At 41.1% G+C, this 26,720-nt stretch overlaps 1 protein-coding gene across 7 annotated transcripts in view; it reads right to left on the bottom strand.

Moving 5' to 3' along the window:
- The window catches only part of LOC126297890 (uncharacterized), a 2,130,251-nt gene that overhangs the window by 2,009,187 nt on the left and 94,344 nt on the right, over positions 1 to 26,720 (bottom strand). For all 7 annotated transcript variants that reach the window (XM_049989191.1, XM_049989197.1, XM_049989196.1 and 4 more), the window contains exon 2: positions 11,886 to 12,134. In XM_049989191.1, the coding sequence (XP_049845148.1) occupies positions 11,886 to 12,134 (249 nt within the window). The remainder of the gene's footprint in view (positions 1 to 11,885; positions 12,135 to 26,720) is intronic.

A 26,720-nucleotide genomic window follows, 5' to 3' on the forward strand; every position in this document is an offset into this window, starting at 1 on the left:
GAACAAGATAAAGATCCGATTTGGAAAGACATCAAAAGTAAATGGCATGAAAAGACACACACACAGATTCGGCATTATTATCTGGTTAGAAACAACATACTGTTCAAACGCTGCACTGTTGATGACAATGATGGGTACTTTGCATTCCAGACGATTTCGTTAATAAGCTCATTTGGTACATTCATTTCAGCTATGCACATTTTGGTCCACGAAAATGTTATCATATTCTTCGAACGACTTGTTATTTTAACAATATGGAAAAGAGAATTCGAAGAGTCTTGTCTATTTGTAAACTTTGTCAAAAGGCGAAACCATCTACTGTTTCGCATCGTGCTCCATTGTTTCCTATCATTCCTTCTAAATTAAAAGAATTTGCTGCCGTTGATCTCTTGGGACCGCTTGTCAGAACATCTAATGGATTTTCGTACGTTCTAGTCGCTGTTGAACTTACTTCAAAATTTGTTTCTTTCACTCCGTTACGTAAGGCCACTGGACGGTCTGTATCCAACGCCTTTGTTAAAAATTTCTTACGTGAAGTTGGACACGTTAGTAAAGTCATTTCAGATAACGGACCGCAATTCAGATCTGCTGTTTGGTCACGCATGCTTCGTAACCATAAAATCAAACCTGTTTTTATTTCATTGTACTCACCACATTGTAACCCGTCTGAACGGATTATGAAAGAAATCAATAAGCTTTGCAGACTTTATTGTCACACAAAGCATCAGCATCGGGACAGACATTTACACTTATTTCAAAACGTGCTGAATGAAATGCCTCATGACTCCAATGCTTTACCACCTGTTCTTGTACTGAAGAATAAAGAACCACCGAACAGAATCAGAGAGCTTGTACCTTTTCCGAATACACGTAAACTTCGACAAAAAGACATAATTGATTTGGCTATTAAAAATATAAATTCTGCTGCAGACAAAAGGAGAAAATTACACGGTACAGAAAATGCAAAGAAATTATATATTGGTCAGAAAGTTCTCATTAAAGCTCATTCATTGTCACATAAGAAGAAACACTTGAGTCACAAATTCTTTCTAGTTTACAATGGACCTTACAGAATCCGACGTATACCACATGATAATTGCGTTGAAGTTGAAACTCTGCGTACTAGGAAGAGTAAAGGTTTACACCACATTTCACATGTAAAACCGTTTATTGAAAGATAATCTGCTTTTTAACTTTGTCTTTGCCATAAAGCTGTTCACATCACGTCACTAGTATACTTTGTCAGACTAAGAATCTGTTAACATGCAACAATGTTTTGAAGTTAACTATCCAGTCTAGAACTTATAGAACTTATTTAGACAGTATTTACGAGTGCATTGTTATAGTGAACAGACGTCACAGTGTTATTGTGTGTGTACATTCTTGCTTGTTAGTTGCACGATTACGTAACGACTATAAGGCCTACATACTTAGAACATTTACCAATACTGCTAATGAGATTTTAATGCAACATTTTGGTTTACTTGAAAATACATTCTTTATTTGAAGTACATTCTGTGAGATTAAAGATGACTTAGCATTTGGTTTCTCTGATAGCTACACGATTATATCACGACGCTACTAATATGTGACACGATTTACATTGTTGCTTTTGCGGTGTATCTGTTTTATGTCTGGACAGCTTTTCTGTATTATTCTGGAAAGTAAAACATGTTTTAGTAGTAACTTTGTGGTATAGCTACAATAAGACAGTCTTTTTTGTAGCACAACAATACGTTACATTATAGTACTTTCTTGATCACGGTAAGGTACGTAATAACTACGATATCTATACGGAAAGCATTTCGCTTTCGTTTATGATGAGGTACGTAAATTGACTTCAGCAGAACTTTGCTTACAGAGGACGTACGACAGTTCCACAGAATTATCTTACAGCAAAACTCACATTTAGCACTACAGGGCACGCATTTGAGTAATTAATTTGGTACTTAAACCATTTATTTTTCAAGATTGTTGAATTACAAAGAAAGTTTTCCGTGATACATTGAATTCCATTGCTGTAATCTGTAACACCTGAGGGTATAATTACATTAATCCTCAGGGGGGTACACGCTTACTTTGTGTACCATGTGTGTGGCAAGCACAAGGAGCCCTAGCTAATATGTATTTGCTTATACAACTTCACACATCGGTACCATATTTCTCTAACAGAGAATTACACAGCTATCTGATTATTTAACTGAGAGACACAAATATTTTTTTTACTACGTCAGTGACACATGTTTACGTAATTACACTGTTGGATAACTTCACAGTTACGAAATTGTATTTTGTCGGTACTTCGTGAACTGTTCATATTTTTTCGGAACCATTGTGATACTATGAGAGCTTTGAACGACATGTTTGGTATGTGATCATGATTTTTAAAGTACGTTTGAGGTAGATAACACTTTTCACATGAGCAGAGAATTCTTTTTCGGTTTTGACATTACTGCAGAAAGCTGAGGTATGTTTATGATCAATAAGCTGATGCTATATGAGGAATTTGATTATGCTACTTATTTGTTATGATGAAATATTGAAGAAGTGTCGACGAATAAGGTAAGGAATAATGAGTAGTGGTTAGGGACTCTGGTTTGTGAAAAAGGTTGTTGGAAACCAAGAATCGTACTTTAAGAGTTATGAAATGTATGTACATGCGTGAATGTATTACAATGCCGACGAAAATTTTTTGGACACTATTATATTTAAAGGATTTTGTTTCTACAGATTTGTAACGCAAATTCTTGACCTGTGAATTTTTTTTATATGAGACTGCCACTGTAGCGGAAACTGGTGTCGTAAATATTTCGATAAGACAGTTCAGTGACCACCTGCACGTAATGCGTCGTGGGCACCCAGCTGTGCGACAACCACCTGACAAAAGAAAGCATTAGTGTGTGCCTTTCAGAGGCACAAGGAAAAAAGAGCCATTATCCTCGCTATTGACATTTCTTAGTAGAAAGCGTCGCAAATACGACACGCTCAAACTTGAAAACACATAATTACACTTTGGAGTTCTTAATTTATGATATTTACTGAAATGAATTGATGAGAAACATTTCATGTCTATTGTCTTGCTAGTTGGAAAATTGTTTACTGCATTATGAAATGACTTATGGCTAGCGAATGACGTTTCACGCCTTGCTTTGCCTACTTTGTTTAAATCTAGTTTCTAGCTGCACTGCAGCATTGGTTACAATAAAATTTAATGGATGTACTAATATAGATATTTTATGCCTACAGATCCAGTAAATAATAACTTTATGATGTACTTAAAAAAACGAAGGAGCACAAAAAGACTTCCCTTCACAGGAACTGCATACATAATTTTCTTTTCAAGTACTTGGTAATTTTTATGGTAGAATAACTTCTTGTGGTGCACCACTTTAATTATATAGACATTAAGATATGAACAGACATTTCCCTAATCTGCATTGTTGTTTTTACTGCAATATTTTTTCTGCTTGAGCTTTGTCATGTTTAGATATAAGTTATTTCATTTGCTGCTGCTGTTTGCTAGGCATAATATTACTGAATCTGACTTTGTATTATTCTGTTAAGCCAGTTTTACTACGGATTTATTTTTCTTGTTTTCTGCGCATTGCCTTATATTAGTTGTAATGCTGTTGCTTGCTTTGACAACTTTCATTTTTTTTATTGTCTTATATTAGTTTTAATATTGCTGCTTGCTTTGTTACTTGCATTTTTTTCATTGCTGTTTGTATTAATTGTTTTGTGCTGATGCATTGCCTTGTCCCTTAGTTTAGCATCTGAGCTCAGTAGATTTAAGATAGCTTAACAGGGGCTAGACTATAAAAGAGAATGAGTTGCGATGAATTGGAAGAATTGCATTGAGAAGTTTTACGAAAAAAGTACAGAAATCAGGTATAGATAGCACTTTTTGAAATAATGAAGAACAAAGGGAGAAAGTAAAGAAAGTTTTGTTTGCAAGATACTGCAGTAAAACAAACCCTGTCCTTTCCCTTTCTATTATTCCGCTATGTGTTTGTGTACTCTTGTATATTTGTGTTCTTCCTGTCTTTATGTGTTTAGCTAATAATATTTACATTGTAGAATTTTTCTGATGTTTAGACATTATTTATTCTCTTTTATTTTAATGCTCATGTGTGAAGTTGATGTTTCAAAAGTTATTCTGATCTTTTATGTATGTACTTATGTCGTAATTTTTGTAACTCTGATGTATTTGTTATTTCGATTCTTTTGTAAAGCCTGTATTACTACAAATGTTATATGTATTATTATGTTTTCATTATGTTCTGTATCTCTGTAGTTGTATTCTTATGTTATAAAATTGTAATTGACACCAGTTCAACAAATTAAGTAACTTGTAAGTTACATTTCACTGAACACGTTTCTGTTGGTCATAGTATATGGACAATATGTGAGAAGTAGGGACTGATAGTGTTTGCATGTGTGTTAACGATTCAGCAAGGGACTGGTTAACAGCATTGCTGGTTCTAAGGATAATTCCAAAAATTTGTGAGTGGACAAGTGGTGGTTTATGGACTTGCTATATTGTCCACAAGACTCTTCGATGGTGATTGTGCACCTGCACAGTTGCAACAGATGGCTGCTGGCCGTCTCTACAAGGACTACAGTGGGTCTGCACCTTTGATGACCCACCAGTACCATTATTTCTACAAGGGATGCAGTGGGTCTGCACCTCTGGTGGCCCATCAATACCGTTATCTCTACCAGGACTACAATGGGTCTACTCTGTGACGACCTACCTACCAATATTCTTTAAAACTTCGACTGTCTCTGCTGTGGGTTTGCTCTGTTGTGGCCCATTACCTGTCTGCATGTCAAGAGTCAGCACTGTCTTTCCGTTGGAAGGACAACACTACTTCTTCAAACTGCATGGAAATCCACTACTTCCGTGTGCATTTTCTTTTACTACTCAGACTTTGAGAAAAACACTGCAATTTTACTTTGATGAATGATCAGGACTGTCTTTATGGACTGTGAGAAAATTTTAGCTTTTGACCAACATTGTATCAATAAGTGTGTGCATTTCATTTCTTTGTTATTGTAATTATGAAAAAATTTTTCAAATCTGTATTGGCCACTGCCCAAAACAATTTGTAAATTTTTTTGTGGGGAACATGGGGGCTAATGTAAGTAGGGTGTTTAGGTTTTTTTTATTGGTACCGCCGCCGCCACGTAGCGCTCTGTATGAAAATCACTGGCTGTGCCGTGTGCAGTCTGTGGCTGGTTTGCATTGCTGTCTGCCATTGTAGTGTTGGGCAGCGGCAGCTGGATGCTAACAGCGCGTAGCGTTGCGCAGTTGGAGGTGAGCCGCTAGCAGTGGTGGACGTGGGGAGAGAGATGGCGGAGTTTTGTAATTTGTAAGACTGGATGTCATGAACTACCATATATATTATGACTATTAAGGTAAATACATTGTTTGTTCTGTATTAAAATCTTTCATTTGCTAACTCTATCAGTAGTTAGTGCCTTCAGTAGTTTGAATCTTTTATTTAGCTGGCAGTAGTGGCGCTCGCTGTATTGCAGTAGCTTGAGTAACGAAGATTTTTGTGAGGTAAGTGATTTGTGAAACGTATAGGTTAATGTTAGTCAGGGCCATTCTTTCGTAGGGATTTTTGGAAGTCAGATTCCGTTGCGCCAAAAATATTGTGTTTCAGTTTAAGTACAGTCGTCTATAATTTTTGGAAGGGGACGTTTCAGTGTTAATGTGCTGTCTCTTGGTCATAAAAAATGGAAAAGTATTTGTTGGTTTAGTTAATTTTCCGCCAGAGAAATCTTTCTCTACCGGTTTAAATACTCCTCATGGGAAAAAATGACATTAGTGAAAATATTTGTTTTGATGTCCCCTACAACCTCGGTTGTCGGTTTAAATACTTTTCACTCTGTATTTATTTCTCAATATAGCCACTCTAGCGACGTACACATATCTCCCAACCAGAGACTAGTTTCTTGGGACCGTCATGTAGACTCTTTGACTTTGTTGACGGATGCATCACCTCACCTCCGCATGCACCTCTCCATCAGTATGAAAGTGAAGGTCTCGAATGTGTTCCTTAAGTTTAGGAAACAGATGAAAAGCGGGTGGGACCTATTCGGGACTGCAGGAGGGTGATCGATGACAGTGAACGCAAGGCGTCGGATCGTTGCAGATGTCGCAGCACTCGTGTGTCATGCTGAAGGAGAGCGTGCTCCATGTGTGGACAAAATCTTTAAATTCGAAACTGGATTATAGTGCTCGGTGTGTCACGCACCAACATATGTAAGTTACACACCGCCATGTTACACGCTACAATTCGAAACTCTCTAGAGGTAGAAGGCTGCAAGTACGAGTAGACATGAAGATAAAGATGTACAATGCTAATAACGTTTGTTTTATTGAAAAAGATGTAAGAGTTTTCCCACAAAAGGTTTGGAAGCATTGCTTCCCATCACGCCCTCGTACATCGCTTACGATGACGGGCAATGAACGTCGGGATGCAGCTGCAGCTTTAAGCCCTGTCTTGATCTTCCTCAGATTCCTCCCGTTATTTGCAAAATAGTTTAAATGGAGATATTTTTTGTTTTGGATAACCAGTGTTATTTGCTGTGGCTGGCTATCCTACCTCTGGCTTGCCGTGTCTCAAATGCCATAAAATCCCATTTCGTAGGCAAAGAACCGTGTTGAATCATGGCAAGTCCTGTGTTTAGATTTGTTAGGTGAGCGGGATAAAAACTTTCGCCTTCCTTGAGTGACACTGAGAGGTTGTACTATAGTAAACTAATAGCTATTTGGAACTTCCTGTCAGATTAAAACTGTATACCAGACCGAGACTCGAAGTCGGGACCTTTGCCTTTCGCGGGCAAGGTAGTGGCGGAATTAAAGCTATGAGGTAGGGTCGTGAGTCGTGCTTGGATAGCTCAGTCGCTAGAGCACTTGCCCGCGAAAGGCAAAGGTCTCGCGTCGGAGTCTCGGTCTGGCACAAAGTTGTAATCTACCAGGAAGTTTCATATCAGCGCACTCTCCGCTGTATAATGATAATTTCATTTTGGTAATAGCTATTTCATTACAGTTTTCCATAAATTCCATGTTTGCAAGAAACGGTAACCGTAGTAAGTAATCCCCAGCCATTCACATACAGAGCGCTTGCTCATATATACACTTATTTGAGTTTAATTGTCCAATCCTCCATTCACGATGAAATAATTTAAGTGCAGGCTGGTTTTTTAAAAAGACATGTGTGGAATGAATCGCCGTAGTTTTTGGAAGAGGTTGACGTCTCCACTACTGAAATGGTTGGTTGTGATGACATAACTCGAGGCTAATTTTACAGCTTTCCATGATCAAAATATTTTGATGTTTAATAGACAGAACACGAATTCAACAGAATTAGTAAGAAGATTGTCGCCTTTCATGTGGAAACGAGGGTTTTTATTCCGATAATGTGTTTATCTAGGAATGCTAAATGGAGAGCAATTACGAGAAATACAAAAAGGTATTAATTACGGACTGTGTTTTCTTTAGGAGCCACTGATTAAATTCCCGGCCTCAGTATTGTGAGCTAACGTGTATGTTACTGTTAATGCAAAGGATGTGATGTCCCTAGCTACGCAGTGCGTTATACTGTTGAATTATTACAGTAGTCCTGTTGTGTATCGTAGTGATACGGTTCGGTACTAAGTTGATTAAATACGACGGTGAATTTTCTCTCGATAGCAGGAAAAATTACATCGACTCCCATTAATAATTAAAGGCTCGCTGCAACATTTTCCTAAATGTGCAAATGGCGTCAATTAATTCTGAATCACATTTTTGATAGAAGAATTTTACTAAACGTAAAAATCTTCATAAACTCACTGACGATACAGAATGTATTAATTTTGTTTCGAAAAAAATATTGAAGCTTTTTCTGGCAGAACAACGTTAATCAGATTATCGGCAGCATTTTGCATCGGCCGAGAACTTTTAATACCGAGTTCCAACTTGTCAAATGTTGTTAGTTTAGCCATATTGAGCTATAGACGGAAGCTCCGTTTTGCTTACATGTTAACGCCGTGCAACAACATTTTCAGTACCGCCATGAGCAAATTAAGTTTAACCTCGAATAATTTGGCCACATCGCTGAACATAACACACCTTCTCGTCTAAGTTCTGCACATTGATGACATATGCAGATATACACTTGTCGCTGTACTCGCAGTTACAGAAAAAAACGCGTACCTTTGAGAAATACTGGAGGTAGCAGGTACTCGATCTGTAACGCGTTCTATAGTTACCTTCAATTTTAACAGTTCTGTTGTGTATTCTCATGATGTGCTCCCAGCAGGAAAAATTTGGCAACGACTAGCAATAATACTACCCCCCGCTGCGATATAATCATTAACGTATTCATAGCGTCAATTAAAAATGAATACTCGTTGTGCCAGAACTATTTTACCAAACACAAGACTCTAAAAAATACGTCTGGCCACACAGAATAGAATATCTCTGTCCCCCGAAATTATTGCAGCTTTGCCCAGAGAACAATGTAAAGTGAAGTGACAAAAGTCGTGGGATTTCGATATGTACTTGTACATATACAGTTAGCGGTTGTATCGCGTACACAAGATATACAAGGGCAGTGTATTGGCGGAGCTGTCATTTGTATTCAAGTGATTCGTGTTAAAACGTTTCCAGCGTCATTATGGCCGCACAACGGTAATTAACAGATTCTGAACGCGGAATGGTAGTTGGAGGAAGACACACGGAACATTCCATTTTGGAAATAGGGAATTCGATATTCCGTGATCTACAGTGTCACGAGTATGCCGAGGACACCACGTTTCAGGAATTAAATCTCACCACGGACAACGCAGTGACCGACGGCCTTCACTTGACGAGCGAGAGCAACGGTGTTTGCGTAGAGTTGGCAATGCTAACAGAGAAGCAACACTTCATGAAATAACCGCAGAAATGTGAGACGTACGACGAAGATATCCGTTAGACCAGTGGGTTGAAATTTGCCATTAATTGTCTATGGCAGCAGACAACGACGCGAATGCCGTTGCTAACAGCACGACATCGACTGCAGCACCCCTCCTGGGCTCGGAACCATATCGGTTGGACCCTAGGCGAGTGGAAAACAGTGGCCTGGTCAGATGAGTCTCGATTTCAGTTGGTAAGAACTGATGTTAAGGTTCGAGTGTGACGCAGGGCCCACGAAGCCATGGACCAAGGTGTCAAACCGCACTGTGCAAGCCGGGGGTGGCTCCACATGGTATGGGCTTGGTTTACATGGGATGGACTGGGTCCTCTGGACCAACTAAACCAATCATTGACAGAAAATGGTTATTTTCTGATACTTAGAGACCATTTGCAGCCATTCATGGAATTCTTGTTCAAAAACTATTTCATGTTACCAGGCCACAATTTCTCGCCACTGGACTGAAGAACGTTGAGGACAATTCGTGTGAATGATTTGGCTATCCAGATCACGTGACATGAATGCGATCGTACGATTTATGGGGCATAATCGAGAGGTCAGTTCGTGCAAGACGTCCTCCCAAGGCAAAACTTTCTCAGTTATGAACACATTATTCGTTTACGTTAAACCCCTAGCAGACGATTTTGGGTAATAATCACACTGCGCACTACGGCCGACATCGTGAATAATTGTGCCCAGTTAGACTGGGACTTAATCGTGAAATTTACATCTCAATTGGTTTTGTACTAAATTAGATAGTGTTTCATAGTGAAGTCAGTGGCTGCTCGTAACCACACATTTGCAGTTATCTCTAAAATGGCTGGTTTACTGACACACATTCACTGGAACGTCTTTGATTTTGTAATCGTATAATTTCATTGGTAGTAGTTTTAGCATTTAATTATGCTATCGCTGTAGAAAAATCATGCCATCTCGACGAAAGTAATACTCATCGTGGTCTGGCGAAAAAATCTGCAGATGTCCTGCTGTGGGGAAGCTGTGTCGGGGCGGGGCTGCACCCAGAGTTTTTTAGTTTCCGTCAGCATTGTTTACATGTTGCTCACTGCTGGGCGCCTTCTTGTTGTGCACCAACTAACGACGGACTCCGCGACGAACTAAACTGATAGCCCTAATCTCTGTTGAAGAAATTGCCTTCAGTCTTTATTTCTATCGACTCCTTTCTCATAAACTGCCAGAATCTGTTGGCTCTACACGTATTTTCTTGATCGAGGCAGTGCTCAGCTGTAGCTGATCTGTTTTTCTGCCACAGACGCACACACATAACCAGAGGACGATGGAGTCCGGCGCCTCTAGGGGGAGGAAGCAGGAGAGCTTCAGGTGTAAATGGGAGGACAGCCATAGATAAGTAGTCAGATGACGATGATGAGTATGATACACGTATGAGCCTAGTGTTTTTCAACACTGGCTTCTGGCTGTAAAAACTAGACCATTTCAACGGTACTACGGGCTACACGTCGGGAAAATCCAAATCTTGGTATATTTGAAAAAATTGTGAGCTGCCTGCGTATACATGGTGGTCCATTGATAGTGACAGGGCCAAATATCTCACGAAATAAGCATCAAACGAAAAAACTATAAAGAACGAAACTCGTCTAGCTTGAAGGGGGAAACCAGATTGCGCCATAGTTGGCCTGCCAGATGGCGCTGCCATAAGTCAAACGAATATCAACTGTGTTCTTTTAAACAGAAACCCCCATTTTTATTACATATTCGTGTAGTACGTAAAGAAATATGAATGTTTTAGTTGGACCACTGTTTTCGCTTTGTGATAGATAGCACTGTAAAAGTCACAAACGTATAAGTACGCGGTATCACGTAACATTCCGCCAGTGCGGGCGGTATTTGCTTCGTGATACATTACCCGTGTTAAAATGGACCGTTTACCAATTGCGCAAAAGGTCGATATCGTGTTGATGTATGGCTATTGTGATCTAAATGCCCAACGGACGTGTGCTTGGCGGGTTAATGTATGGTGCGACATTATGGGAGGAAGGATAATTGGCCCCCCTTCTATCGATGGCAATCTAATTGGTGCAATGAATGCTGATTTCCTACCTAATGTTCTAGCGATGTTACTACAAGATGTTTCACTGCATGACAGAATGGCGGTATACTTCCAACATGATGGATGTCTGGCACATAGCTCGCATGCGGTTGAAGCGGTATTGAATAGCATATTCCATGACAGGTGGATTGGTCGTCGAAGCACCAAACCATGGCGCGCACGTTCACCGGATTTGACGTTCCCCGATTTCTTTCTGTGGGGAGAGCTGAAGGATATTTGCTATCGTGATCCACCGACAACTGACAACATACGTCAGCGCATCCCATTGTCAATGCATGTGCTAACATTACCCAAGGCGAACTACTCTCTGTAAGGAATGTCGTTACACGTATTGCCAAATGCATTGAGGTTGACTGACATCATTTTGAGCATTTATTGTGTTAATGTGGTATTTACAGGTAATCACGCTGTAACAGCACGCGTTCTCAGAAATGATAAGTACACAAAAGTACATGTATCACATTGGAAAAACCGAAATAAAATGTTCCAGCGTACCTACGTTCTGTATTTTAATTTAAAAAACCTACCTGTTACCAATTGTTCGTCTAAAATTTTGAGCCATATGTTTGTGACTATTACAGCTCCATCTATCACAAAGCGAAAAGAGCGGTCCAACTAAAACTTTCATATTGCTTTACATACTACATGAATATATAATAAAAATGGGGGTTCCTGTTTCAAAAAACGCAGTTGATATCCTTTTGACCTATGGCAGCGCCTTCTAGCGGGCCAACCATAGCGCCATCTGGTTTTCCCCCTTTTCGTTTGGCGCTTATTCCGTGAGATATTTGGCCCGGTCACGATCAGCGAAGCACCCTGTATAGAGAATGAAAACAAGAGACACTCACCGGTCCTGACGAGCTTGAAGCTGACGGCGTTGTGCGCCTTGAGCGCCTCGTTGAGCGCGGGGTGCGTCAGCTCGCGCAGCGACGCCTCGCCCCCACCCGCCATCGCGATGCTATCCTTGTGCCGTTTCGTCTTTCTCTTCTCTTTCTTCGTCTGCTGCGTCTTGTTCTTCGGTCGCTGCTCTTTTGGTTGCGGTGGTGGCGGTAGTTGTTGTTGCTTGTGGCCCGGTCCGGTTGACTCCGTCCCAGGATCTGTGAACAACAGAATGTTTTTTTTAAATGACAGGACGCTATCGCTTATTAGCACTGGCTATTGCTGTCGACCAGGTCGCGCGGTTTTGCCGATCCTGAGGAAGATCTTATCATATCACTGCAACTGCTTTCGGGAGTGGTGTCTCAGATGTGAACATCGACTAATGTGGTGGTATGAACGGAATAAGGCAGTCGGAGTGACCGAAACTGAACTAATAACCGAATGTAGCGAATACAGTTAGTGTTCTTCACATTTATTCATTCATTCATTCCCTCCTCCGTGTTACCACAGTTAACAAAAAATGGCCGGCCGGAGTGGCCGTGCGGTACTGGGCGCTACAGTCTAGAACCGCGCGACCGCTACGGTCGGAGGTTCGAATCCTGCCTCGGGCATGGATGTGTGTGATATCCTTAGGTTAGTTACGTTTAATTAGTTCTAAGTTCTAGACGACTGACGACCTCACAAGTTAAGTCGCATAGTGCTCAGAGCCATTTAAACCATTTGAACAAAAAATGGTTCAAATGGCTCTGAGCGCTATGGGACTTAACTTCTGAGGTCATCAGTCCCTAGAACTTAGAACTACTTAAACCTAACTAACCTAAGAACATCACACACATCCATGCCCGAGGCAGGATTCGAATCTGCGACCGTAGCGGTCGCGCGGTTCTAGACTGTAGCGCCTAGAACCGCTCGGCCACCCCGGCCGGCACCACCGATAACATGTAACTGTTACCATTTGTACTGAAAAAGCAGGACATACGAGAGGCGTACACAGTGAGGTTGAAAAAGACATGGGATAGCGATATGCACATGTACAGATGGCGGTAGTATCGCATAAACTAGGTATAAGAAGGCAGAGCGTTGGCAGAGCTGTCATTTGTACTCAGGTGATTCATGTGAAAAGGTTTCCGACAGACAAGTAACACTGCATGAAATAATCGAAGAAATCAATGTCAGAGGTACGACGAACGTATCCGTTAGAACAGTACGGTGAAGTTTGGTGTTAATGAGCTATGGCAGCATACGATCAACGCGAATACCTTTGCTAACAGTGCGACATCGCCTGCACCGTCTCTACTGGTCTCGTGATCATATCGGCTAGAACTATGACGACTGGAAAACCGAGGCCTGGTCAAACGAGTTCCGATTTCAGTTGGTAGGAACTGATGGTAGGGTTCGAGTATGGTGCAGACCCCACGAAGCCATGGACCCAAGGCACTGTGCAAGATTGTCGTGGCTCCATAAAAGTGTGGGTCATATTTAAATGGAATTGTCTGGATCCTCTGGTCCAGCTGAACAGATCATTGATTGGAAGTGATTATGTTCGGCAACTTGGAGACAATTTGTAGCCATTCATGGACTTCATGTTCCCAAACAGCGCTGTAATTTTCATGCATCACAATGCATTGTGTCACCGAGCAACAGTTGTTCGCGACTGCTTTGTAGAACATTCTGGACAGTTCGAGTGAATGATTTCACCACCTAAATCACCCGACTTGAATCTCATCGAACAAATATGGGACGTAATCGTGAAGTTAGTTCGCGCACAAAACCCTGTAAAGGCAACACTTTCGCAATTGTGATAGGCTATAGAGGCAGAATGGCTCAATATTTCTGCAGGGTACTTCCAACAAAATGTTGAGTGGATTCCACATCGAGTTGCATCTCTTCTTCTTCTTTTGTGTGATCAGGCCCAGTGGCACTACGCCGGGCAAAAGGATGTCCGAGACTATATTAGGAGGTATCCCATGACTTTTGTGACGTCAGTGTTTGTATCCTGCAGTATCAAATCAGAATAATGAGATTCCGCAATGGTTCACCCACCCGACGTCTTCTAAAGTTGTCCTTGTCGCTGCGCAGACGTTGCGGAGACGTCGTCAGTCCATTGCTCTTAAGGTGAGGAGTAAGAAGCTAATTAGGTGGATCTTAATCGTGTGGCTCACAACACAACTCAACTGACTTACAAGGCAGCATTCCTAAGTGTCAATAAACAATCTTGGTGAAACTTGACGAGTGTGTGGAGGGGGCAAAATAGTGCAATACTTTTGTGCCCAATTTCACTTTTAAGGGGTAAAACACATCCCGGAAGGTAATTTAACATGTTAGGTTTAGAGCGAATATCTTTTCGACACGATGATATATAAAAAACATTTTCCATATAAAAGTTGATGTGTAATTAGTTTTCTTGAAAACTTTATAATCAACTTTCGTAATAATTTGAAATTTTGCAAAATATCCCCCCACCACCAGTTAATTTTAGAAAATCTTGCTACAACATAAATTAAAGAAACATTCAAATCACTTACACCCCTTTGTAAAGTGGGTACTGAAATAACATTTTTGGAAAATAAGTTGTACACATTGTACTGACCGAGTACTTACAACATGTAAACGTAAACTCCGTCCACAGGCCCTGGCAGACCCAGCGGTATCGACAGACCCCCGTGTCATCCTCAGACCACAGGCGTCATCGGATGCGGATATGGAGGGCCATATGGTCAGCACACCGTTCTCACGGCCGTCGTCAGTTTACGAGACCGGAGCCGCTACTTCTCAGTCAAGTAGCTCCTCAGTTTCCCTCACAAGGGCTGAGTGCACCCCGCTTGCCAACAGCGTTCGGCAGACGGGATGGTCACCCATCCAAGTACTAGCCCAGCCCGACAGCGCTTAACTTCGGTGATATGACGGGAGCCGGTGTTACCACTGCGACTGTTACCACTGCGACGAGGCCAGGTTTCTTTTCCATTTTTCAGTTTACCGTTGCAGACACGTGTATTTTGTTAATTGAAAATAATAAATAACTCATCATTATGATAGAAAATAATTAGAATAATGATAATCTGTAAGGAAAAGCTCAAAACATTACTTTTTTACACCATGTACATAAAATTACCGAAATTTCTTCAGGTAATATAGACGACGGAGAAGACAATGTAAAACAAAATTCAGCAGGTTTTCAAATGATCACGGGTGATCCTCTGAATATCCCGATTTGTATCAGGCATATTTCAGTATATTGGTAATCCTTGGCGAAGAGAACTGATTATGTACTAGTGATAGCATTGTCCGCGCCCGGTAGCTGATTGCTAACCGGCACGGTAGCTCAGCGTGCTCGGTCAGAGGGTTAGCTACCCTCTGTAATAAAAATAACTGAGTGAACGGATCAACAAGGAACCTGAACGGGTGTCATCGGACGTCCGCCACGAACAAATCCAACGAACAATATAGAACAAAATGAGATTTTAAAAAAAGTGTTCAGCGCGACAGAATGTCAATCCTAAAGGCCCGGGTTCGATTCCCGGCTGGGTCGGAGATTTTCTCTGCTCACGGACTGGGTGTTGTGCTGTCCTAATCATCATCATTTCATCCCCATCGACGCGCAAGTCGCCGAAGTGGCGTCAAATCGAAAGACTTGCACCCGGCGAACGGTCTACCGGACGGGAGGCCCTAGTCACACGACATTTTTGGTGGTAGCATTTGGATTATATTGTTTCTCATGTGGAGATTGACATCATGATCACTCAACAGAACTATATCTGAAAATCTTCTCACAAAGCTCTTCAAATAGCGAAAGCTGCATACGTGACACGGCTCTACCTGTACCGTCGAGACCGTTGGGATTACCAAATGAACGAGTTCCTTCTCCTCAAGTGCGATGTTCTAAACCGTTCTTTCGCACTGACCACCGCAAAATTCTAGCAATAGTACTGGTATTTAACCCTCACTGGGAAAGAAAACATCTTTCAAATATATTTTAACCTGGTTAACCATATTTCGAGGCTGTCACAAGGATATTTAGGGCTTCAATAAGAGTTTCTCAAATTCGCAGATCAAAATCACAAATAGTTACTTTTAAAACTGTGAAAAGGCGTGCGGTCAACGTGAAAAAATCCGTTTTGACCATCGTACCCGAGGACAAAAAACATATGGCGGTCCCAAAGGCCTCCATAGCACAAGTACAGCCGTAGAAAGGATATGGCTTTGGAAGAACTTTATTCAAAGAATTTCAGAATTACTTCTGTTAAATGGTTATGATGTCGATCTCAACTTGAGAAACAGTACCATCAAGCTGCAGCCACTTGCACATAATAAATTCTCTTCGCCAAGGTTTACCAATGCACTGAAATTTGCCTGATGCAAAGCAGGAGATTCAGAGGATCATCCATAACAATTTGAAATCTTGCTGAATTTTGCTTTATGTTGGCTTCTCCGTCGTGTATATTACCTGACGAAATTCTGTTATTCTACGTGCATGGTGTGAAAAATTTAACTTTTTAAGCATTTCCTTACAAATTATCATTACTGTAATTATTTTCTATCACAATAATGGGTTACTTATTATTTTCAGCTAACAAAACACACATATGTGAAACGGTGAACTAAAAAACAAAATACCCTGGATGTAAAAGTGAATTAACAATTTAAAACATAAAACAAATATAAGAAAAATAATTAATTACAATAATTATGAATGATTATATATTTCAATTAGGTACGTTGCAAATACTCTGACAGCACATCGTGTGCAGCTTCTTTTCTAAAAATAGTATTTCAGAAACCACCTTCATTACACATGGATGTATGTGATTTGAACGCTTCTTTAATTTATGTTGTAACAAAAGTTTTCGTATTCTAAGATTAAACATTGGTGGTGAGATATTTTGCAAAATTTCAAATTATTTCGATAGCTGATTATACAGTTTTCAAGAACATTAATTACATATTAACTTTTATATGAAAAATGTTTTTTATATACGAGTACCATCGAAGACATTCATTCTAAACCTAAAATGCGAAATTACCTTCTGGGGTGTGTTTTACCAGGCAAAAAAGGTATTGCACTATTTTTGCCCCCTCTACATATCCGCCAAGTTTTATCACGATCGTTTATTGACACTTCGGAATTTTCCCTCATTAATCAGCTCAAATCACTTTCGCTCGACTCGCACTTTTGGTGGGAGCCAAAGATGCACGAAGTGCTTCATCTAAATATTGTTATTCTAATGTTAATAAAATTATTATAAAGCAGAATTCTGAAGTAAGCGGATGATACAGTACTAGTGAGACTATTTTCAGCATACTAGACAAAATGTTAACAACGCTTTATAAAATGTTAATAAAGGAAAATTAGAGATTTACTATGCTGATTTATGTTGCGGCAGGCAGTCAAATTATCGTCCTCTTAAACTGGAGCAGTTTCTCATGGAAGTGGTTCCCACTGTAATATCTATTTTCTACTTCTCACTGCACTTCTTAAGTCACTCAGCAGCTAATGCAGTCTCAACCAAACTGTGGAATGAAGCTTGGTGGAACGTTAAACATCCTTTCCGTTGTGAGGATTTCAAAACTGGAATGTTTGTACAGTCAACAGACAATTTGAAATAACTTGTGCTTGGATAAAGGAAGTAACAAGACAACAACCTCTCAGTAGTAGTTTCATCATTGATATTCTGTCTCTACCTATTCCCGATATTAATTTATATTATTTTTGAGTTCACTGACCACTATTTGAAAATATTAATCAAAATAGTTAATTAACACATTTTATACATCATCAAATTCTCATTTTAATTAATTAACGAATCATGAACGTGTTGTTGCCTAAGGAAGTAGTCCTTCAAACTAGCTTTTTAAATATTTTATTACAACTGGAGAAAATCATTTTTTGTTCATTATAATGACAATTTCTAAATTCTATAACTCAACACTCTAGCGCCAAGTATAATAAGAACTTTAAAGGCTGTGACTCATTATGAAGGAGTTAATTTACACTACAAAATCTTAACACTAAAATTTTATTCAATGTTTTTCTGCTGAAATTTTGCATCATCAGTTCTATAATGACATCGAAATTATGATTTAATACTTTCCTATGTATTTCCAACTTGAAGTCGGGACAGTATCAGCAACTTGGATAATATAAATTCTTTATCGTAATTCCTTCTCAGGTGCGTTTTATTATGTTAGCGACAAGTTTCGAACTACCGCGTTCTTTTTCAACCAAGGCCTTTTAGCACTAATACTGTTCGGTTAGGTGACAAGTCATGCATTCACAATGTAGATCTATTCTTGAAGTGTAACTGAAGGAACTACTTTTCTACTGGGATTGTGCGAGAGACGTCCGTAATCACACTGCAGAACCATTGTTTCACACTATCATCTCGTCGTAGAGATGTTCTCTTTTTGTAAAACACTACGCTTAAACAGTTTATAAGGGCTTTACACATATGTCTCTGACTTTCTTCTTTCAGCAAACGTTACACTTAACCCCTTTTCGTAGATGTGGAGACGAAGGATTCCTTTAACTCATACAGCTATTGGGGACTGGCGTAGTTGTGCCTGAGACTGATAATTCTGTCTCTCTCCTCTTATGTCCAGCGATAGCATAGAGGATTTGTACATAATTACACGCAAGACTCGAAAGCTAACATCATCTAGTAGCTTAAATTACATACATTTTAACAATACTCATTGCTCATCGACAGTTCCATAAATATGTATTATGTCATACAAATCATTGCAAAGTATTTCAGTTATTTAGTTCATAACTACAGTATGAAATCGTTCTTTAAATGTTTGTTCTACTCCCGAGTTTAAAGCACGTAGCCTGGTCGGAGTGTGCCTGTATATCAGCGAACAGCTGACGCTAATGGCTTTGGCTCCATGAGTCATGGATGTACACTGGTCTGCCTTCTCATCGCGTCTGCTTTAAATTCGTCTTAACGGCCTGCCACATTGCCTGCTTTACGTTACGCAGTGTCACTTGGCTGCTCTAGTCATCTCATGCGTGAAGATAAAATGTTAATATTTGTATCTAATTACATAAACTTCACCATAAATACATAATGTGACATTTAGCTGTGACTTTCAGTTTTACAGAACTTTTTACACATAGCCTGTATATATTTTACTTTGACAATAGCAGGTAGTCTTACGAATTACGTAGACGTACAAAACTGATTCATAGCTATTTTGAGATAACACTTCGGTCTGTAAGTCAAATAATTTCTGACGATATGCTTTCATAAGGTGATAAAAAAGGAAAATCAGTTACCAGTATAATATATTTTTGCTTTCACTCGGCAGTTAGAGGTTCATTCTTACTGCTGTAGTGTTACCTGTGGTATAGATTCATTTTCTCAAACTTGTGACGTAATTATTGTATTACTTTTATTTCAGAAATCACGGAACAGTGTTTGTGAATCAATGTGTTTTTATGTCTGTTCAAAATGGCTCTGAGCACTATGGGACTTAACTTCTGAGTTCATCAGTCCCCTAGAACTTAGAACTACTTAAACCTAACTAACCTAAGGACATCACACACATCCATGCCCGAGGCAGGATTCGAACCTGCGACCGTAACGGTCGCGCGGTTCCAGACTGTAGCGCCTAGAGCCGTTCGGCCACCCCGGCCGGCTTTTACGTCTGTACATAGATCAACGTCTCAGAATATTCCTCTTCGCTATGTTATTGACTCAATTGCAATGACACGTTTTCGTAAGAAAAACGCGATAAATCTCGTGAGGGTAAGTAGGTATTCTGTCGCCGAGTTAGTCTTTTGTGTCATTTAAATGTTACCTTTATTAAATGTACGACTTACCGTACATTTACTGCACATGGTGGCATTCTCATCAATGTCTTTTATGTACTATATCTTGTCTCATTTATGGAATTTGTATTGCTACGCTGTATCTCGTAGTTACCACCTGTATATACGTTCTCCCTAACACTTCGTTAATCATTGACAGAAACCACATCGCCTTCTCCCCAACATTTCCGGAAAAGTCTCAAGTTTTATAGTGGGCAGTCGGATATTAGGTGTAGAACAACTAAAGTGAAGATCGTAGCAGGTTGTTTATCACTGATGTAGTGTGGGTCATGCAATTCGTAAGGGGTTGGGTTGTTTGGGAAAGGAGACCAGACAGCGAGGTCATCGGTCTCGTCGGAGTAGAGAAGGATGGGGAAGGAAGTCGGCTATGCCCTTTCAAAGGAACTATCCCGGCATTTGCCTGGAGCGATTTGGGAAATCACGGAAAACCTAATCAGGATGGCCGGACGCGGGATTGAACCGTCGTCCGAATTCGTAAAGTTTACCCATTAATTAATTTTCCTATTCCTCAACATCAGCAGAATTATGTCTATATATGTAGTGGTGCCCATTTCCTCCCCCATGAACCATGGACCTTGCCGTTGGTGGGGGAGGCTTGCGTGCCTCAGCGATTTAGATAACCGTACCGTAGGTGCAACCACAACGGACGGGTATCTGTTTAGAGGCCAGACAAACGTGTGGTGCCTGAAGAAGAGGGGCAGCAGCCTTTTCAGTAAATGCAGGGGCAACAGTCTGGATGACTGACTGATCTGACCTTGTAACACTAACCAAAACGGCCTTGCTATGCTGGTACTGCGAACGGCTGAAAGCAAGGGGAAACTACAGTCGTAATTTTTTCCGAGGGCATGCAGCTTTACTTCATGGTTAAATGATGATGGCGTCTTCTTGGGTAAAATATTCCAGAGGTAAAATAGTCCCACATTCGCATCTCCGGGCGGGAACCACTCAGGAGTACGTCGTTATCAGGAGAAAGAAAACTGGCTTTCTACGGATCGGAGCGTGGGATGTCAGATCCCTTAATAGGGCAGGTAGGTTAGAAAATTTAAAAATGGATAGATTAAAGTAAGATATTGTGGGAATTGTCCGCAGCTCGTGGTCTCGCGGTAGCGTTCTCGCTTCCCGAGCACGGGGTCCCGGGTTCGATTCCCGGCGGGGTCAGGGATTTTTCACCTGCCTCGTGATGACTGGGTGTTTGTGTCGTCTTCATCATCATCATCAATCATCCCCATTACGGTCGGAGGAAGGCAATGGCAAACCACCTCCACTAGGACCTTGCCTAGTATGGCGGCGCGGGTCTCCCGCGTCGCTCCCCTACGCTCGGTAAACGGAGTATGGGACTCATCATCATCATCATCATTGTGGGAATTAGTGGAGTTCGGTAGCAGGAGGGACAAGACTTCTGGTCAGGTGAATACAGGGTTATAAATACAAAATCAAATAGGGGTAATGCAGGAGTAAGTTTAATATTGAATAGGAAAATAGGGATGGGGGTAAGCTACTACAAACAGCATAGTGAACGCATTATTGTGGCCAAGGTAGATACGAAGCATACGCCGACCATAGTAGTACAAGTTTGTATGCCAACTAGCTCCGCAGATGAGGAAGAGATTGATGAAATGTATGATGATATGAAAGAAATTATTCAGATAGTGAAGGGAGACGAAAATGTAATAGTCATAAAAGACTGGAACAGCCGGCCGGTGTGGCTGAGCGGTTCTAGGCGCTTGTCTGGAACAGCGCTACCGTTACGGTCGCAGTTTCAAATCCTGCCTCGGGCATGGATGTGTGTGATGTCCTTAGGTTAGTTAGGTTTAAGTAGTTCTAAGTTCTAGGGGACTGATGACCATAGAAGTTAAGTCCCATAGTGCTCAGAGCCATTTTCTTGGGACACTACGAATGTAGTGTGTGGACATACAGGGTGAGAATGTGAGTCTCGCGGGAGGCGTGCCAGAGATACTCCCTGCAGTCGCACCATCAACTGTGCCATCGGTGGCTCAGATGGGTAGAGCGTTTGCCATGTAAGCAGGGGATCCTGGGTTCGGGTCCCGGTCGGGGCATACATTTTCACCTGTCCCCCTTGATCTCTATCAACGCCCGTGCGCAGCTGACGGTATTAATATAATTCTAATTTCGTTGGAGCCAAGCTTTCTCGAGTACTGTCAAGTACGATAATAAAGGTACGTTTTGTGCTATGCGTCATGCGCACATATACTTAGCGATAATAAGGCACAACAGCTTTACCGGCGCATTTAACTTGTATAGCATTGGCCGGTCAGTTGGTACAGCTAGCCTGCAGTGACGTGGTCAGCTGCAGTTCAAATGTAAAAAGACACGAGCAGAGGAGCAATACAGTTCGCATGGCATTTAATTTTTTAATCTTAATGAAATAATACACTGCAAATCTCCCACAATACGCTCCTTAGACGAATAGACGAAAACAGCAACACGTTATCGTTTTCACCTAAAGTACTATTTTAATTAAAAACAAGAATGATGAAAATTCCTGACTTAAGCACAAGGTAATTTTTCTGCATAATCGGTGTGCAATGAAGAGACTATTCGAGGACCTCGCCTATAGTTAAATATTGAAGCCACTGAATGTATTACTTACAGTGAGTCGTCTAGTAATCTCTTAGCTCCTTCCTTATCCGAATCCGAGAAATACATTCCAATTCTGGAAATATCGCCTGCTACGTGGATAACAACCCCATCAACAACAGAATCCACGAAGCCAACCAGGCGCAGCATTTTCTCATCTTCTTTTATCACGAGCCGTTCTATATCCCGCCAGCGGTAGGTAGTGACGTGTGAAAAAGATGCGTGCGTTAGTTCCAGTACGTCTGGCAGCTTAACGGTCTTGCTACTTCTCGGGCCAAATTCCGCAGCTTGGCTCCAGATCAGTTTTGTTTCGTTCGTGTTATAATGGCACAGTAGCAAAGGTAAAAATGCAGCATTTGTATGATGCGATCGATGCCGTGAAAATGGTTGTTTTTCATGTTTCTACGATACTTATCTTCCTCTGGGGTATAAAACGATGGACGTAGTCCAAATAAAGATGATTTGATTTTTCATTTTTGCCATAAAAATTAAATTGTTATGGTTTCTTAATTTAAACAACTTTTGTTAACAGTCTTTCATAAAACAGAATTTGTATGTGAAATGAAACAGGAATTTCGCGTCCAATATGCAATTAAAAACAAGAAGACGTGCATTATTCAGTAAAAATGATGTTGAGTTTTACAATTACGAGATGTAGGTATTTCAAATTGAACGAGAAAAAATGGTTGTGAGGAGATTCAAACGAACACACACACGGTCGCTAGAGGTTCGTATATCATTACGCTACCAACTGCGCTACACATTCAATATGTATCCTCCGCTCAACTGTATTATATGTATTATATACAAGCGCGGGAAAATTTCAAAGCCGATTATCTCCGTAAATTTATGAGAGACAGTAAGAACAGCCTATTTCTCAGCACTTTTTAACCGTGTTCCACGCGCACGCTTCACTACAGAACAGCAAGCAGCCTCAGCCATTTTCATACTGCGCATTAACAGCGTGATAATCAGAGCACAACGCTGCAGAGGCTGTGACTGGACACGGTTTTTGAAATAAAAACTACGTAGCTAAAGTGTGATTAGGAAAAACGTTCATAGCTGTTAATGCATTTGAATATCTTAAAGCTTCACTGAACGCAACTTAGAAATAAGGTATCTAATACATAAGTAGGGCCTACTTCGAAGAGCGTAACAACACCAGTGTACGTGTGCTACGGCTTCCGACCAATCATAGCGTTTGTGTTTGTTTACATCAGTTTATTGTTATGGTGAACGGATTACACATGCACCGAGCAGTTCGAGCGACCATGCACATGCTGACTTGTACTGTAGCGCAGTCACCTCGCCTCTTGTGAAGATATCACTCTCGCTGCAGTGGATATACTTGGTATTGGCCTAACTTGGAAATGACACTATAACAGTGCGAACTGCACGAAAATACTTAACTACATTTCGGTAGAGTGCACACAATTATTTTTCCAAGGGTTGTCTTTTATTAAGTTCTGTGTTTTTACCATCATTTATTTCACACTACGGCATTTATGTTGAGCAAGATAGAACACTCGTAAATGATAATGACATAAATATTGACATAACCTGTGTGACCTTTCACAGTGGCCTCTTTAATGATATAATAATTAATGGGCCACCCCCCTCTCCCCCCCCCCCCCCCCCAAGAACTATGGACCTTGCCGTTGGTGGGGACGCTTGCGTGCCTCTGCAAAGCAGATAGCCGTACCGTAGGTGCAACCACAACGGAGGTATATCTGTTAACAGGGCAGACAAACGTGTGGTTCCTCAAGAGGGTCAGCAGCATTTTCAGTAGTTGTAGGGGCAACAGTCTGGATGATTGACTGATCTGGCCTTGTAACACTGACCAAAACGGCCTTGCTGTGCTGGTACTGCGAACGGCTGAAAGCAAGGGGAAACTACAGCCGTAATTTTTCCCGAGGGCATGCACCTTAACTGTATGGTTAAATCATGGTGGCGTCCTCTTGGGTAAAATATTCCGGAGGTACAATAGTCCCCCATTCGCATCTCCGGGCGGAGACTACTCAGGAGAAAGTCGTTATCAGGAGAAAGAAAACTGGAGTTCTAAGGATCGAAGCTTGGAATGTCAGATCTCTTAATCGGTCAGGTAGATTAGAACATTTAATAAGGGAAATGGATAGGCTAAAGTTAGATATAATGGTAATTAGTGAAGGTCGGTGGTAAGAGGAACAAGAATTATGGTCAGGTGACTGCAGGGTTATAAATACAAAATCAAATAGGGGTAATGCAGCAGTAGATTTAATAATGAACAAAAAAAATAGGAGTGCGGGTAAGGTACTACAAAAGTATAGTGAACGCATTATTGTGGCCAAGATGGGCACGAAGCCCACGCCTACCATAGTAGTACAAGTTTATATGCCAACTAGCTTCGCAGGTGACTTAATGATTGATGAAATGTATGATGTGATAGTAGCAATTATTCATATAGTAAAGGGAGACGAAAATTTAATAGTCATGGGTGACTGGAATTCGGCAGTAGGAGAAGGATGAGAAGGAAACGTAGTAGGTGAATATGGAATGGGGGTAAGGAATGAGAGAGGAAGCCACCTAGTAGAATTTTGCACAGAGCATAACTTAATCATAGCTAACACTTGGTTCAAGATTCATGAAAGAAGGTTCTATACATGGAAGAGGCATGGAGATACTAGAAGGTTTCAGATAGATTATATAATGGTGAATGCTGATGCTAAGAAGATTTCATCGTGCTATGAGACTATGCATCACGGGACAGCACAGTGGAGCCACAAAATGCAGCTTGGAGTAGCGAATGAGACAGATTAGCAACTTAGCGAAGCCGAACAGGGTGTTTCCGCAGTTATCAGAACAGTATGTCATGCCAGTTTCAGCAGCCAGCAGCACAGAGAGAACCTATCGGCGGCAAGCAGATTAGAGTAACTGTTAAGCTTGCATGGCATGGATTAATGTATGCGGAATGATTAAAAGAATGTGATAAGCTTGTAAGGGTATTGTACAGTGGGTTGTGCTGAGAAATAACTGATGAGGAAGAAATTCTATTCGCTGCCCTGTTTCCGAGTTAATTAGAACTGAAGTTAGCCGATCAGGCCTTTGCGCGCGCAAATTGAAAGGGAACATTGGATACAAGTAGCTTCACTTGTTCTCATGGCGTAGATGACAGCGCACGAGGATGCTCAGCCTTTGCCTCGGCTTCGAATTCTACTACCGTCCCATGTCCAATTTTTGTACTGCTCTCTTGTTCGCTTTCACGAAACCAAACACAGAGTTCGGCGACGCCGTCTCGGATGGGCCACTTGAATTTGCACACACAACGGCCTGACTGGATAACTTCAACGTCAATTAACTCGAAAATGGCACACACAATTTTTTCGCTTACTGTTGCGCCGCCATACTAGGCAAGGTCCTAGTGGAGGTGGTTTGCCATTGCCTTCCTCCGACCGTAATGGGGATGATTGATGATGATGATGAAGACGACACAAACACCCAGTCATCACGAGGCAGGTGAAAAATCCCTGACCCCGCCGGGAATCGAACCCGGGACCCCGTGCTCGGAAAGCGAGAACGCTACCGCGAGACCACGAGCTGCGGACAATTCCCACAATATCTTACTTTAATCTATCCATTTTTAAATTTTCTAACCTACCTGCCCTATTAAGGGATCTGACATCCCACGCTCCGATCCGTAGAAAGCCAGTTTTCTTTCTCCTGATAACGACGTACTCCTGAGTGGTTCCCGCCCGGAGATGCGAATGTGGGACTATTTTACCTCTGGAATATTTTACCCAAGAAGACGCCATCATCATTTAACCATGAAGTAAAGCTGCATGCCCTCGGAAAAAATTACGACTGTAGTTTCCCCTTGCTTTCAGCCGTTCGCAGTACCAGCATAGCAAGGCCGTTTTGGTTAGTGTTACAAGGTCAGATCAGTCAGTCATCCAGACTGTTGCCCCTGCATTTACTGAAAAGGCTGCTGCCCCTCTTCTTCAGGCACCACACGTTTGTCTGGCCTCTAAACAGATACCCGTCCGTTGTGGTTGCACCTACGGTACGGTTATCTAAATCGCTGAGGCACGCAAGCCTCCCCCACCAACGGCAAGGTCCATGGTTCATGGGGGAGGAAATGGGCACCACTACATATATAGACATAATTCTGCTGATGTTGAGGAATAGGAAAATTAATTAATGGGTAAACAAATATTGTAAATTTTGCGAATGTTGCACTCATTTCTTCAGTGAGTGCATGTGAAATTTAAATCGCCGAAATGAAGTGTTACACTTACGAAAAAGCAATTGCAACATCAAAAAGTAATTAATGTAGAGTAATCAACTTTGAGCAATACCTTTGTCTAGGTATCATGCTTAAGTGACTAACACTGTAAAATCAGAG

The sequence above is a fragment of the Schistocerca gregaria genome, chromosome X, assembly GCF_023897955.1.
Source record: "Schistocerca gregaria isolate iqSchGreg1 chromosome X, iqSchGreg1.2, whole genome shotgun sequence".
Taxonomy (NCBI): domain Eukaryota; kingdom Metazoa; phylum Arthropoda; class Insecta; order Orthoptera; family Acrididae; genus Schistocerca; species Schistocerca gregaria.